This window comes from Trichoplusia ni, chromosome 9, assembly GCF_003590095.1.
Source record: "Trichoplusia ni isolate ovarian cell line Hi5 chromosome 9, tn1, whole genome shotgun sequence".
In the NCBI taxonomy this organism is placed as follows: Eukaryota; Metazoa; Arthropoda; class Insecta; order Lepidoptera; family Noctuidae; genus Trichoplusia; species Trichoplusia ni.
Window position 1 is genome coordinate 10,390,637 of NC_039486.1, and position 16,678 is coordinate 10,407,314.

General features: G+C 35.9%; 2 protein-coding genes and 1 non-coding gene across 3 annotated transcripts; 2 read left to right on the plus strand and 1 right to left on the minus strand.

Annotated features, from left to right (window-relative positions):
* Window positions 1-820: 820 nt before the first annotated feature.
* LOC113497724 (insulin-related peptide 2-like) lies at window positions 821-1,636 on the minus strand. Its single transcript, XM_026877419.1, has one exon. It carries the CDS (start codon window positions 1,174-1,176, stop codon window positions 913-915), a length of 264 nt encoding a protein of 87 aa, XP_026733220.1. The 5' UTR covers window positions 1,177-1,636; the 3' UTR covers window positions 821-912.
* An 889-nt stretch (window positions 1,637-2,525) lies between these two features.
* Window positions 2,526-3,083, plus strand: LOC113497725 (insulin-related peptide 2-like). The gene has a single exon (XM_026877420.1). It carries the CDS (start codon window positions 2,737-2,739, stop codon window positions 2,998-3,000), a length of 264 nt encoding a protein of 87 aa, XP_026733221.1. The 5' UTR covers window positions 2,526-2,736; the 3' UTR covers window positions 3,001-3,083.
* Window positions 3,084-5,696: 2,613 nt separating this feature from the next.
* On the plus strand, window positions 5,697-5,768 carry Trnac-gca. Its single transcript has one exon. It is a non-coding gene; the product is annotated as a tRNA-Cys (tRNA).
* Window positions 5,769-16,678: the final 10,910 nt, after the last annotated feature.

Genomic DNA, 16,678 nt, shown 5'->3' on the forward strand with positions numbered 1-16,678 from the left:
GAACAGGCTTGTGAATATTTAACGTATGTATTTACTGCTGAAAGACAACCTTAAGGTGTTGGGTCGGGATGAAAGCAGATGGAAAACGTAAGATAGAAGATCAAAGCTGTTTTTGAATTAGACAGCTTTTAAAACAAGATTTCCCTTCAACGCTTTTTAAATGGTGAACGACATACTCTTATGCCTGTTAAAATATTAATCGAAATTGCGTATATATGTGTCCAAAAAGCAATTGTTTTTAAGGTTGTGACGGTCGCATATTTAGTGGGTGACTAATTTTGTTCCCAACTTTTTTTTCTGCTATGATTGAATACCTCAAAATCAGTGCACAATACTAAAACAGCCTAAAAATCTAACTATCCTCAAAAACTCGATAAAAAACGTCGCTATCACCGTGTTACCTAAATTGACGCATCCCCAAAGGGCGTCACAATTACCCGTCCGAGTGTGAATGCTCCTCGTGGATGAGTGGGCAGCTCCCCCCTCCCTACCCCCACCCCTCAGCCCTTTTCCCCGCGATTATCCCCCATCTTCTACTGACGCATCGGTTACACCTTTATGACGATACTACTAGTTACGAAAGTTTTGGTTAGTGATAGTTCAGAATGACAATATACTGTTTTGTTGATGCTACTTTTTTGTAAATAGTATTAAACGTAGATTTATGTAAGAATTAAAATGAAAAGCGAATGAGGACAAATTTTTTTTTTGTGTTTTTTTATACTATGATTATTTTCCAAAAATTAAGTGCTTTATAAGTTGAATTGAGAAATTGATTTCAGAATAATATGTAAATTACATTGTAATCTAAAAAAATCTAAATGTAGAATCAAAAGATAAAAATGCTTTCACATACAACAATTTATTATCACAAGTCTATTTTACAATCACATGACAACATCATCAGAGGGGTTAGCAGTAGGTCATCAGCTCGGAGATGGAGCAGGCTTTCTCGCAGCACTCGTCGACGGGGCCGCGTTTGCCCCGGGATCCTCCCAAGACCCTCGCGTTCTGAGGGGGGGTCCACCAGCCAGCATCCCGCTTTTCTTCCGCTCCCCAGCACAAGACTGCCAGAGCCCTGGACAGTTGCCTCCCACAGTAGAAGTTGGTCCCTTCTTGGGCCACACAGCAAGCGATGCAGGTCATCATCAGAGCGAAAACCATGTAGAACTTCATGTTGATAGGAGGATGTTCTGTTGTGCTGTACTGAACGATGGAGTTCGAATGTACTGTTACAATACCCTACAGGGCTTTTATATAATTATGTGTCTCATTAATATTCAGGACTTAACGAGGTTCAGAAACCTACATATATGTGGGATGTGGAAATTTGTTGTATCACCTGAGTAATCAATGTGTTGTCTAAACTAAGCAATTTTATTTTCTGGTATTTTTTTTGGTGGGTTTCAATACCGTTCAATGAGCCGGTTTTTTTTTAGTATACTTACTTATTTGAGTTTTTATGCATGTGAATTCGTAGTTTTTCCAGTTCGGTTGACTCCATATTTGTTTTGTTCCAATGTCCTCTTTTCTACAAATATGCTATGTCCAACAGGGTCAATTATTGTTTCCATGTGTAACCTACCATTTCATCATTGGCCTAGCCTTTTCCCAACTATGTTGGGGTCGGCTACCAGTCCCACCGGTTTCAGCTGAGTACCTGTGTTTTACAAGGAGCGACTGCCTATCTGACCTCCTTAACCCAGTTACCTGGGCAACACGATAACCCTTGGTTAGACTGGCTGTCAGACTTTTTCAAGCTTCTGACTACCTGTAACGACTGTCAAAGATGTAGGAATAACAGCCGGGACCCACAATTTAACGTGCCTTCCGAAACACGGAGGAACTCGTTATGACAAAGATGGTCACCCATCTACGGACCAACCGCGTCAAGCATAGCTTGTACCTGTGATCGAATCACTTAAGCGGTTATAGCTTAGCCACGAGTTCCTCAATACCAGTTGTTAAAATTAACATTATGAAAGCAATAAAGTAGGTATAAAGAGTATTTAGTGAGTATTGATAATATTCCTTTGATCTTTCAATGCAGCCGCTTTTTTTTACATTTATGACCCCAAACTATCATGATACTTGTCTGCTATTGAAAGCTTGAACAAAACTTATTTACTTATTTATTTTGACTTTTTCTAATTCAACGTTAAGAAATAAACTCTTAGACGAGTAGTAACCGGTATGTGTACCGGATGGATAACACTAAAACCTGAATAATTTGGATTTTAAGATAATTTACTTTTAAGGTCCTTAAATTAGTACTAAATACTACGAGATACAATGTTGGTCCTCATAAATGATATTAGCTTTTCTGTTATTCAGTGCCCAACTGACTATGATTTAGTAAGCCTGCTAGGTAATGAGGCGCTGAATTGTAGGACAGGATTTTAATAATTATGGAAGATTTCTTAAACCATCTGGAGACGTCTTTAAACGAAAGCCATGGTACTGTAAACGTCATAAAAATTAAGAGCACGATATTTTTTGACATATTACCAGCCAGGTACCACTTCCATAGGGTGCAGTCAAATGTAAAATCAAGGTGACATAATTATAATTATTCAACCTACATGTTGTTAATGTTAAAACCATCTCATTAGTGTCTGAATATTGATGAGCTTGGTAGTATAAAAACCCTGGAAAGTATTGGTTAAGCACATTCAAATTCCATCGTTTGGAACCTTCGTACCTGTTCTTAGTACCTGAACATCTCTCTCATCCAACATGAAGTTGTACATGGTCTTTGCTCTGGTGTTGGCTTGCGTCGCCTGCTGCATCGCCCATGATGGAACCAACTTCTACTGCGGAAGGCAGCTGTCGAGAGCTCTGGCCGTCTTGTGCTGGGGAGCAGAAGAGAAGCGAGACAACGGCTGGTGGATGGGCGCCCAAAATGCAAGAGCTCTCGGTGGAGTCCGCGGCAAACGTGGCCCCGTCGATGAGTGCTGCGAAAAAGCTTGCTCCATTGAAGAACTGCTGACTTACTGCTAGTTGTGACTGTAAACGGTATGCCGAAATGTCAATGTGATGAATAAATGAGATTTTTGTCGTACAATTAGTTTCTTTTTTATCAATTTTTTACATCCCATTTTAGTACGTTTATTTGTTTTGTATAGCTAACAGAATTATGATTACATCAGGCATTTGGCTTTTGAAAATCAGAAGACCTGTTGTGCCTACCATGGCACAAACGTGGCATCGTATATGGCTTGACGCAAAGTCTAGGATCAACACTGCCATTTTACGGTCACGCCAACGTCTCCCACACCAAAGGGTCTAATTAAGCTGGCTTAAATTAACACGTGCGGTCACGCTACAACACGGCCTTTGGCAACTAAGCTTAGAGAACCGTGGAAGCTTAACTGGACCTATAGAGACTGAAGCCTCCAGGCGGGCTTAGAACCAACAATACACTGGCCAACAATAGCTAAGCGCACCCTATAGTTACACGTGACGTCAAAGCTATTGTCTCGGCAGAGGTTGGCTACGAGAGCGAAACAAAACATAATCGTCGGCCGGCAATATTGTGCGTTTCGCACGCTCAACAATTTGGCTAGTTTGGGTGGAATATAAGCATTGCATGCCACAGTACTATAGGTTTGCTATAGTATAGGTTATTTGAAGTTCAATAATATTTATTTTTAATTTGTGGTTATAACAACTATTGGTAATTTTTATATTAAAATACCTATAAATTGTATTGCGATGTAAAACCGAACACTAATTACTTTCTGATTGAAATGGTAGATTTAAAAATTTTAACGTTAATTTCAATTATTAATTAGACAGTGTTTTTTTTATTTGTAGTTCGTTTGCACTCAATATTTTTATCCTCCTTTTTAGTATCGCTAGTAAATATCTCCGTAGCTTAATTAATATCTGAATAGACACAACGTTGATTGATTAATATTTGCCCACTCCCCATCTCTTATGAAGTGATAAATTCCACGATCAATTAGATATTGGAGAAGAAATGTTCCGTATATATAATTATAGAGTTACAATTTACAAAAACCAGAAGCTGTATTGGTGTTTTGTTAATTTTTGCTTTGTATGGAAAAACATGGATGTTACTTATTGGTGCCCAACGTGGGACTACCAATTTCGTTTTGTTAAAAAAAGTAATCAAAAGCTAATAGAATTAATTACCTCGTCTCGATTTAAATCAAACTTTCTAGATATGATACTCGACACTTTATAAACCCACTGAACAAATCTAAAATCAAAAATGTTTGAGACTCCTTGCGAAGGATTTCAAAACAAAAAGTATTTTTAGAACGATAATATATTTGATACAACTCTCACAGTGAGAAATGTAAGCCTGGTGTCGTGTGGGTTTCACAAACATTCAAGTCACATGCGCATACCAAGACTCAGAATAAGCTTTAATGGGTCACATCAATGCTTTAATGACCTGGTACATTATATTATACAACTCGACTAGAAAAGCTTTTTAAAAATAATTATCACAAAAATAAAAATGTTTACGCATATCTAAGTTGTTGGCGCCCCACAAGGGACTCAGCTCTAAGCATAAGTATTACAGTAGTGACCCACAAACCGTAGCTGCGTAGTCGTACACACGACTACCCTCATATTACATTAATTTTATTACCCGACCGTCTTGGTGCAAATCCCTCGTGTGCTGATAAAAACTCTGCATTAATCATTTAGAAAACATAAAATTGAATGGGTTTTCGTATCTACACTTGAATAAATCGGATATAAGAAATATTTTATGGGAGGGCTTTAGTTTTCTCTAAGTAAAAAAATACGGAAAATAAAATGTATTCGGTATAGACTTTCAAAAGTTTATTGTCATCGATTGCTCTTTATGTTAAGGCAATAAGGTTGCTTTTCGTAATTCATGAAGCCCTACACGCCACGGTCCACAGTCTAATTCTGCGAAATCCTTTTATTTTCGCATCAACCTTTAACGTGGTTAATAATATAATTTCCATCTTTAAATTTAAATATTCTAACAGTTTACTGGGGAGTCCCTTTTAAGTTTACACTTTGGCCTTTCATTGGTGTCAATTACTGGAGATTTTGATCCAAACTTCATTATTTAATTAGTTGATACTCAAGTTTTGGTATAATAAAATGAAATTAATTTTTGATCAAGTTTCTATGAAAAAGTTTTCACAAATTCCAATAATAAACAGAAGGTGCGACTTTGGTCTTTCGAAAGCTGGAACTGATGACAATAATATAATTATATTCATTCTATTGTAGTCAATATTCAATGTCAAGTTAGCTTCTACAAAAAAGTTATTTTCTCTCATCGGTCACCGGTGACTTATCCTTGCAATTGTAAATAGACATTTTCAAATAAGTCCATAAATTATCAGATATTGTCATTGCACGTATTGTTAGGAGAAGAGCCAAAACTATCGATTTACCATTGCGGTTACAAATACTTGTTCTAATGCGTACTAGATAGAGGTCATTTTAGAAAATTATAAAATTTCGCTTTGCCAGCAGCTTCTCGAAGCTGTCTTTTTATATCCTTATTCAAATTTAGTTATTTCTGAAACACCTATTGTGCATGTGTAAAGAAGTCGCTCTTCTCAGTTTAGCGTTTCGTTTTGCTCTCACAGTTACAAAATAATAATTTAAAGGCTATATTAACTGGAGGAGTAGGCATTATTTGAATAAGTTGCAAAATTTCAAAAGAGCTCATATCTGGGGATATAGCTCAGTGGTAGAGCATTCGACTGCAGATCGAGAGGTCCCCGGTTCAAATCCGGGTGTCCCCTACTATCTCCGGCTCCATTTTTGTCTGGGTATTATACAGAGTATAACATTTTAACTCAACTTTTCTTTTATCCCTCTTGCCAATGTAAAAAATAAAGACAACATAATCCATTTATGTCGAAACACTTACCGTAAGAATTTGTCACAATCATTTTCTTTGGTAATATCAAAAGGAGCGGTCTATTAACTCGCCCCGTAAAAATGGCCGCCGCAAATTACTTTGACATTAAAAAACATGGCGGAAGTATTAGGAATTTTATGTCAATTTTCGAGGGGAAGTAAATTGTTTGGTATGGAATTATAGATTTCTTATTATAAAATACTTTATTACATTGGCTGTTGAAATTTGTGCTAAAATATATTGTGTTGAAAGTTAATATCTTATTTGAATCGTAATAAAGTAGGTGTGAGGTTTTATATTCGAAATATGAGTAGGAGAGTTTCTTTTAATTGTCATTTGTAGTACTTATTGCTTGGAAATATTTAACTGAGTAATAATAGACTTGATATTTTAGTGGTTCACATGAACTGAAATTATAGAGGATCACACATCAGAGGGCCTACCATTATGTCCCAAAGCGCGACAGAGAGGCATGACGGAAACTGTTATGCAATGATGTGTTAAGTGCTATGGAAATCCTATGTACTTAACACACCATTGCATAACAAAGTCCTTACTCTCTTTTACAGCCACCATTGTGATTTGTATGTTTGTGAAATCCCCCGCGACACAAGGATTAAATTCCTTAGTGCTCGTTATTTTAAAAAAAAAACAATAAAACTACTTCAAGACGTGGTGTTAGAACCTCAGGTCATCTGATGGAAATGTGGTGCGATTGATATAGATTGATTTAAGAGTTACCCTTTGTTCATTGTGACGTTCTTTCTCAAGGTAGCGCTCGCGTGATGAATGACGTTGCAAGAGGGTTCAGATTTAGTCAATAAGAGTCTGACACTACCTACTTCCTCCCCCATAGAGGTCGGTGTTTATGAAAAGGGTATCAAGCTAGAAAATGACGACTCCGGCGAGCTTAAATAGTATTTGACATGCAAAACATAGCATTATCCTATTCACAGTATAAACTATTTCCTTTCATTTCATCGGGCAGTCAGGCCATTTGTCAACTAGAGGATAAATTGAATAAAATGTCCTTATAAAGAAGAACGTTTACATTCACTCTGTCCAGCCATCACACTTTTCATTCTGTCACCCGGCCCTAGGAATTTAGTCATATTTGCTGAGATTTATCAAATCGTACGTAATACCACTGGACCCTAAGAATTATGAACATTAATAACGCCCACCACTTCTTACAGCGACGAAATCGCCCGAATATAACTTAATAGTGTTTGTCTGTTTGTATAGGGCCTTTTATTAGATGGGATGAAGAGATTGCCGGTGGCTTTCGGTGTTTGAGTTTTTGCTGGGCTTTGCATTTGTATTAAATCGTGTTGGGTTTTATGGAAAGTTTTGAAATCTGGTTGGAGACAAAATGTTTTCCAATTTTTGACTGATTGGTTTGGTTGTATTTGATTTTCGTTAACCAAGTATTTGAGTAAGTAGATATAGATACTTTGTTAGCTACAAAATAAAAATAGCAACAAAAATATAATCGTTAAAACCTCGTTAAGGGAGGCTTGGGAGACGCAATCGAATACCTATTATATTTAAAAAACAAAATGATATAAAATTGACTACAAAACCTGGTTGTTAAGCATATACATTTAATAAAAACCAACACATTCTGCAGCCAACTCTTAATTAACACGCAACGCAAAGCGGCTTTAACCCTCTGCGTTTATTTTATTCTCTGCCCATAAAAAAATAAAATTAAAAACATTCCACGAATTTCGAAATGTACGTTATACACACAAACACAATTTGGTTGCATGTGTATAAACTACGCACACACACATGCATAGAAACGCACGTTCAGTAAACATGGCAACGTTATACCGGATTATTGAAAAACTGGCGATATGAATTTAGGTCGTAATGAAGTGGTGCGAGGTTGCCGCTCTTACAAAGGATTATGGTAACATTTACTGATAATATTATAATTGGGTGTTAAATTGGTTTTAGGGTTTTGTTCGTGTATCCTATTATGAGTATAATCATTACCTGGAATTTGTTTTAGTGTTTTAATTTCAGATTCATTTTATGTGGTTCATGAAAGATCGATTGACATATTACAAAAAACAAACAAATCGTTTTGGTGTGAATGGTTGTCGAATGTATCAAGAAATTACTAAATAATCTTTAATCTTAAAAAACTCAGATTTTTCAGTTAAAGTTTCTCTTCTGTCATGGATAAGGGCAAGTACCAGTCTAATTTTGTATTCTACCAAGGTCTCAACCAACATGTCATTGTTCTATCATACCGAATCTCCCGCCTGTTCATACTTGACATCACTTGCTTGTACAATTATATTAATGTTTGCTATGCCTTGTCGGATTTCCGTGCACTCTGTTCTCTTAGATCACTGAGAAACTGTCTTGTATGCTCAAGCTTGGAGGCCTGCCAATGAACTTCTATCGCAGCTGTGTGAGCGAGATGCTGCTACTGCGTATAGAGCGCTTTCTCCCTCCCACACCTGTATAAATCTAGCATTAATAGCTAGTGGTAGGGTTGCTAAGCTGAACAAAGGTGCGAACACAAGCAATGCCTTGTGTTGGTATTTCGTGCTAGCAACAAGCTTTAATGTGATTTAGAATTGTGTGTCGTATCGATTGGTGAGCGTTTTGTTACTAGATTTTGCATACGATTTCATCTGTGGAGCCGACCATTTTTTAGAACGGGTCCCCGATTCTGCTAATATGGCCAATTTACAATGGCGTTTTGATAAAATTAGTAACTATTCCTCTTTTCTTAAGCATTTTGCAAATACAATATTTCCATTTATTGTGTGGAAATATTTTTTTTAGAGAATTCAAAAAGTGTCATTTTAAGCTAATTTTCATTCATTCATCGGCCATTGTAATAAGCAGAATCGGGGCCCTGAACTCAAAACAGTCTATGGACATTCAAAATCGGATTTTAGGAATGCAAGAGTAGATCTAAGTATTTAAAAACTAACTACCTATAAAAATACATTTTCCTACATGGGTAAATTTTACAAATCCTATATCTTAGTTACTTAATATAGAGTACAACCTTCTTTAAACCCCATCCTTACAATTCCGTCAGAAAGCTACGAAGGCAACAACGTAACGTAGATAAAACGTAAAAGTTATTATAGACAGGATCACGTTGCGTGCGATACGAGGTCGCTAATGCCGCGTCGCACGCAACGCACGACCCGCACGCATCGGCGAAGCGTGCTCACCCGAACACTTAATGTGCCGCCGTAACTTTGTATGGGAAAGTGTGTGATATATGAATATAGTAAGTCTGTATAGTGTACCCCCAACTGTGAGGTTTTGGAAGTCAACTGTTTTTCTTTGGTGTGAATTCTTGGTGTTTGGTGGATGTGTGTGATTTCTTTTGAGGTTTCGTTATTGAATTTAATTTATTAGGAGTATTAAAAAATATGACACGCAGGAAAATTGTACGTCATGGCGTACATTTATTCCAGTAAAATATAATCCGATTATCAAATGTATTTTTAACTAGTTGTTTCTACTAAAACAGCTTAAAAATAAATCCTCCATGCAGTTTACAATTTTCAGTTGAAACTTCCAATCTCCAGTTCCCTGTAATATTGGAATAGTCTGAAATATTCCGAAATCACTCACTGGAATAAAGCTTTTATTTCGTCGAGTGATTCATTTACAGCGCCCTCTGCTGGCGATATAGCACGAAGACTAATTGATGCTTTGACACCGACTAGTGCACTTACTAGTACCTGTAAATGCTGATTTGTTGAAGCGAGATAGAGCACTACTCTTTATGTAGCGGCGTCTCACGTTCAAAGCAGCAACGGTGGAGAAAGATTTTTAAAAAATATTTTTTTTTATTAAGAGCGATGGCGATATTTTACGTCGCGCTTTGGATGTTACGTAGTGCTTGAAACGACGAATATCTCGAGATAAAAAAAACAAAGACAAACATTTTTACCATTTTTTCATTCACATTAATTTCCTAGCATTTTAAACGGATACAGCTAAGTAGGTACCAGTGTTTTATATAGATGGTCACCCGTCCACGGACTGACCGTATCCAGTGTAGCTTAACCTTCGATCGATCACATTTGCAGTTATAGTTTAGCCATCATCGGTACTGGTATTGCAATAAAACAGGATACGTAAAGTAACAATTATAAATAACACGAGAAATAATTAGTGTTGTGCGTAAGTATCGATGTTTGCTCGGTCGCGGCAAATTATCCGAGTTGAGTGCCAACATCTGGGTTCGCAGGTCGTTATCAAGGCGATCGTCGAGTAGGGATGGGATAATATCGATAACAAAGCAATATCGGTTATTGTAGAATTTAAGTGTGGTATGTCAGAAAAACATTGAAACTTATGTAAGAATTGGAGTTCTCGTTGTCAATGCTTAAATAATTCAGTTGGAACAGTGAACCAGAAAATCAATTTCATAAACTCATTTTCTTGGATGTTGCTAAGCAGATGATTTTCAGATAGTTGAATCTTTTCAGTAATACACTGAACATTTGGAATAAAGTAAACAATAATCACTTTTGTAGTAACTTCTGTGAGGATGATTCATTATTAAATGAAAAAGCTCATTATTAAGGACGCCGGTTGATTCGAAACTAGGTATATGGGCAATCCCGATAAATACGCATGAGTAAACCGTTGCATCATTTAAAACTATTTATAGCTATGGTTAATTATTTAAAATTGATCTTACCTCCTTTATCTTTTATCGATAACCAGCGTGTCACCCCATCCCTAAGGACACACTCGCACCATTCTGCAAACAACACTTTTTATCATTGTTGATACGATATATTGAATTTCGATAGCGTGTCATTAGGGTTGTCGCTACAGCTGGTTGAGCGCTGTGTTATTGAAAAAGTTCCAAATACACAATAAATGGTTTTTTGTGTTGAAGAGCAGAGTTTTACTGTGCATGGGTCAACAAATTGTCCATAAAAGGAAAGAGAAGGGGGACGTCAATCATTTCTAAGTCATTGTTATCTTCATGCTGTGTCTGTCAATTAAAGAAGATTTGAAGACATCTTAAAATGATTATTAATTTGTTTTGCTCACTTACTCTGAGGTAAAACTTTAAGAGTAAATTGAAGAAAAAAAAAATCAATTTCGATATCTAATCAAATGGACCGATTAAGAAGTTTGACCTTATTCAGGCACGTTTTGAAGTATTACGAAAGTTGAAGTAGAGAAGTAGCTTCAGTTTACTTATAAATGTAGTACTATATACAGACTCCACTTGCTCCAGAGGCTCTGATACGGACCACAGCATCGCAGTATCGCTCCACTTATTTTCTGTCAATCCTTTTAGCTGATTGCACATTGTCTGTGATCTCGAAGTTCCTTTGCTTTGTTCTAAGATGTGAATGCCTTTTACCTACATAGTTAAAAATAAGTCTACGTGGATTCTGTATCAGCAAGATTTTAGTTTTGATAAGTAAGTGTTGACACTCAGAAAAAAACAATTTAGTAGGCAAAGCAATCAAAGGTATATTTTTAATATTTATTTATTTCCTCACTCAAAACTACACCAAAGAAAAATGTCAAATTCTAACGTTAATCGAATCTCTCAAATGTTTTAAATTGATAAGGCTATCGCTTGTATTGTGTTGTGCGCTTGTATTGTGCGCTTGTGTCTTTCCAAAAAGAAAGTTTTTTTCATACAATTGAAATGTAAGTTGCCATAATGTAATTAAGATGGTACAGCTATATCACTTTGTCCTTTCGACACCAACACGGCGATCCCTACAACGCGTCATTCAATCTGGCTCTATCAAACGGAAGCATCATAAAACTCTTTCCCCAATCACATCTGAATCGTACCCTCGGAACCAAACTATTCCGAAACTACTGAGACCGGCCACTAAACTGGGCGAAGCACTAAATTGGGTTAAAAATTACGATTGACCTCAGCTACTTCGTTATTTACGAAGACCACAAAAAAACCCATTTCCCTCAGTGAAAGGGCAAGTAATAAAACTTTTATAACACCATGAAACAGCTCCACCTCACCTTATTCAATGAACCAGCGATTTACCGGAGCCAACATATCCCTACTTATACTTAAACATTAGATTTACACGTCATTTTATATGTTCATGTGAGCTTTATTCAAAATCCTTGAAAGGGTAACCCTTAACATCTTTGGACTTTGTACAAAATATATAAGAAGCAGATAAATATATTTTAACTACCTAAACCGTTTTCTGGATATCAGGCGCAAAGCAATTACGAAATACGTTTCAGAAACTAGCAAAGATGCGTGTACTCTAAAAATATTAATCCTATTTTTAAAAGTCTAAGCCTTGATATCTTCAAAACCTGGCGGACGAATCCGCGCGCGATTGTTAGTTGTTAATCTATGTACCTACCGCCTGTATCCTCAAATCTGTAATAAGTATTATGTAACCTGTTTCCTCATATGTGTCGTATATAAGTGAGCTCTACATATTCTTTTTATGCGCATTCAATTATTAAAACACAACTAAATTAAAAACTTCTCCATCTAACCAATCATCTGCTAGTTCTCAAGCCAAATTACGTGAAGAATATGCTACAATCTCGCCTAGAGCATCATAGCTCATGAATATAATACAGAAATCTTCTTGTACACTATCATAACAAGAATAGTAATTGAGTTCGCGCTCAACTACTGATGAGATTACTATCTGTATTTGCGGCAAATCGGGGTAACATTCTATTAGCTGTTAAACCACTTACTTTTCTATTCTTCGGAGATAATGATCTCGTTCCACCCGTTCCTTGAAGAGTGGTGTGTGCCACAAGGGATTTATTGGGAACTTGACTTCTGTGGATATATTTCCTTAATTCCCGTCTTTCCTTTTATTGGGATAAAAGTATTGTGTGTACTACTGTGTCAATCAGTGTTTATCGTTTTGGCGAAATCTGGTTCGAATACAAGTAAGTAATAACAAGTGTTTTTAAATAAACGAAGGCTTGATTAATTATTTTAAGCCACTGACTAAGGTTATGTTGAGTACTGAGTACCAAATATTGTAATTACACAACTAAATTGTAAATAACAATCGGAAAACTGCTGATAAGCAAGCGTAGGATAAATACTAGTTTCTTTTTTCCAACGGTCCGGAGATGTATTCCAGTTTCTGGTTTTTGGGCAATTTGTTATATAATCTCTACAATAACACATTTTATTGTAGATTTATCATATATTTTATTCAGATTTGCGTCAATCTCTCGCTATATTCTCCATACTTACACCCCAAGTCTGGTGAGCTAACTACTACCAATTTGCCGTTAATTCCCCGCTAGAATAGAACACAGTTATGCTCCGTCCCCTGAGCGATGCATGAGACACGAGATAGTTGCTTTTAATTATAACTATCGTGTCAGCTCTCGGCTCTGCTTGCTTATTAGAATTACTCATTTAGGTGGATTGGAATTGGTACTTGGAATTTGTGTTTGTTTTGGATTGCATTAAACAGTTTATTTCAGTTCCTCGTACTACCTTTCAGGTTATCTCGGCAAGAACCGCGAAAATCTTTTGTAATTTTTAGGGTAACGTACCCAAAGGCTGATAACGGAACCCTATTGCTTAAGCTTTCGCTCGTCTGTTTGTCAGCCACCAGGCTGTACCTCATAAACCGTGATAGCGAGACAGTTGATTTTTTCAAAGAAAATCTAGAAATAAAGATCGAGGTTAAGTAAAGGTTGTTACGGTAGTAAATATGTTTGGTGCTAAATAATTTCTACGGAATAATCAGTTTCGGGAGTCTGACTTGCACTTGATTGGTTTTCCCGCAAAACACTTACAAAAGTGAAGAGTAACTATTGATTTTAAACACCTGTCCAAACGTTGCCCTGATGATAAAATCCAAGGGATCCAAACACTAGTTGCTTTGATTTCGCCCCAGGGTACTGTAATACGATATGTTTACTCACTGAACACACGCGGTGACTGACGGCTGCCTGTCTAATGGCCGACATTTATTTTTCTTAAAGTTTGTCCTTATTTCTCCTGTCTCATGTTCCATATCACAATTAAAAAGTTCAAGATTTTGTAGAGCAGTGGCACTTGGATTTTGACATGTCGTGATTGTGGTTGTAATATGATCTGGAGTTTATTTTTTTACTTCTAAATAGTGGCATAAATAGACATCATGAATGACACGTTAAACTTCAGAAGCCCGTAACTTTGACTCTTACAATAATTTATCAATAGCTCCACATTATACATTCATGGGATTTTTTCCAATTAACGAAACGAATAAATACGTACAGACAAACAATTTAATAACGCGACGAACATTTTGTTAACAAGGGAATATTACCGCTTACGCATAACGTCTGCGGGATTAAATTTTGGTTATTTATTACTGGTATTTGCATTTCCGACCGTTGTGTCGTTTCCATCCCGTTTCATTTTCAACTCTACTCCCTACCCATAAGACTGAAAATCTTTAAATGGGGATGTAATTATTTTTCCCTTGTCTTCCCACTTGTACTTATTGTAAAAAATAAAGCTATAAAGAAAATTTAATTACGGTTGAATTTACCGCATTGGTGCGGGCACTATTGATCATGTTGCTTGTGAAAACCACTGACCTGATTGTAGAGATCAGAAATCAAATGATAAAGCAGTCATTGTGACTTTAAATGTGGTTTCTGATTCAGTGATCCGGCTATTCATTGAACAAGTGAGGAATGCGATCAGCGCATCAATAGTCCCACATATGGAATTTCCGATCTTGTTAATAGGCGAATCTGTATGGTTGGCAACAAAAGCTGATTATCGTCGATAGAAGATTTTGTTGCTGCTGGAATAAATGTAGTCTGTGTTATAAATGTACTGAAAATTGCTTATATTAATATCCAGAATGTCATTAAGATTTTTTTGGTAGTTTGTCCATCGATTTTAGTTTTGTCGACTGCACTAGGGATACTACTTTTGCTTCTGTAAGTAAACTTTACTAATTCAGTTCGCGAAACTTATTATTATATAGATATGTAGTTAGTTTTAATATTCTTCCAACTGATTGGTACTCTAAACTTTTGTCTAAAAAATAAGAAAACTATACTTATTCCACAATCTGTGTATTGTCGAAAAAAAACTTTGGTCTATGGCATTTGTAAATTGGTAACAGTTAACGTCATTTAATTCAAATCGCTGTCACACTTTCAGTTCTCTTCTACGTGGGTTTTTTTGAAGTTTTTGTAAAGGTAGGCTCTCTGTTTCCTTTATTTATACAATAATTACCAAGAATTTAATCTTTCATTAATATGTAATGCCATTCTTAGATAGACTAAAGTTGTAAGAAATCGATTCTTCTCCATGGGTATGACATTTTGACTATTTTTCCTACATATCATTCTACACAGAGGTGTTATGTAATGGTTCTGAAGCGACATTTTACAACAACTGAAAATACAAACAGTTTGATTTGGATAACTAATTAAATTAAATTAAAATATGTTTATTTTCAGGTATACCTCCATATAAATCCATAATTTAATAAATAAATAATTGTTTTAACGATACCGATGATTTTTTCCAACATCTTTATTAAGTAACTTGCATTTGACGTGGAGTAAAAGTAATCCCAAGCTAATTCTTCGTATTTGAAGGGACTAAATATGATTAATGAGAACACCGATCCGCTTTTAGCGCAGAAGCCTTGGGTCGTCGCTAATTTTGCAATTTCATCTCTTAATTTTGTAAATAGCTGGTTTTTGTTGTGTCTGTTTTTCAGAAACGTTCATTTCGAGTTGCAGAGCCTGTTAGTGTTGAGAAATATGAATTAAGCATTACAACTTAAGTTGTTACATTCAATAATAATATTGAATTAGATGTATCTTGTGTTGTTTAAAGTTTACTTGTAAAATAACATATGACTTGCAAGTAATTAATAAAAAAATGCTATATGCTCATATATAATGGTTTAAAAACGGTTTACTCACGCTTATTTATCTTTAATGGTTTTAGATCCAATCGGTGTCACAGGAAAGTTATGATGAATGATTTTTAGATTTATTTTCATAAATTTTGTCAACAAAACTTATTCACACCAATACCACCCAAACATCAGCGAACTCCTAATAACCTTAAACGACTATCACCAAGTCCCATACGACCTTCCCATTTCCGTCCATTCCGCGTGCCCATGACCTGATGTTCGTGAATCAGTCCAAACGACCCGATAACACAGATTTGTGTCGACGCATTAACAAGGTTTTTCCAAAGTATCGACATACGCTGGTAATATCCAGTAAGCATTTAGGGACAGTAGAATGGCTGTTGTTGAAGTTAGAGCTATATTTACGTGATCACATGTTGTACTTTGAGCTGGTAGAAATCTTGGAATGATGAGAATAGACTGAGTGTTTTGTACTTTGATATTTGTGATACTATGCAACTAGTTTTACTTATATGAGATTTTAAGTCAATACTAAGGAATTTTTTGTTTTTTTTTCTAGCCCACTGTGTCCCACTGCTGGTATTTAGTGAAGTATAGTGTTATTTTTTTATTACTTAGTAAGTTTTTAGTTACTTTTATCATAATTAAACATGTACTTTTTAACTAGTAGAAACAAACAAAACATCAAAATCAAACTTTACGACAGTGACTCTACTTGTTTGGTTACTGGGTTTGCATGAATTTTCGTCTTCATCATAAAAATAAAATATTCTAAATTTTTCCGTGTTTATCCATGACTAACTATCGCCCGCGACTTTGTCCGCGTGGTTAGAAGATATAAGTTATGATTTATATATGCCCTGTTTTTTCCACATTTTCCATTGTATCTTCACTCTTATTA

What these genes read in the sequence shown, in the direction of transcription:
- LOC113497724 (XM_026877419.1), bottom strand. Translation starts at nt 1,176, where the DNA reads ATGAAGTTCTACATGGTTTTCGCTCTGATGATGACCTGCATCGCTTGC.
- LOC113497725 (XM_026877420.1), top strand. Translation starts at nt 2,737, where the DNA reads ATGAAGTTGTACATGGTCTTTGCTCTGGTGTTGGCTTGCGTCGCCTGC.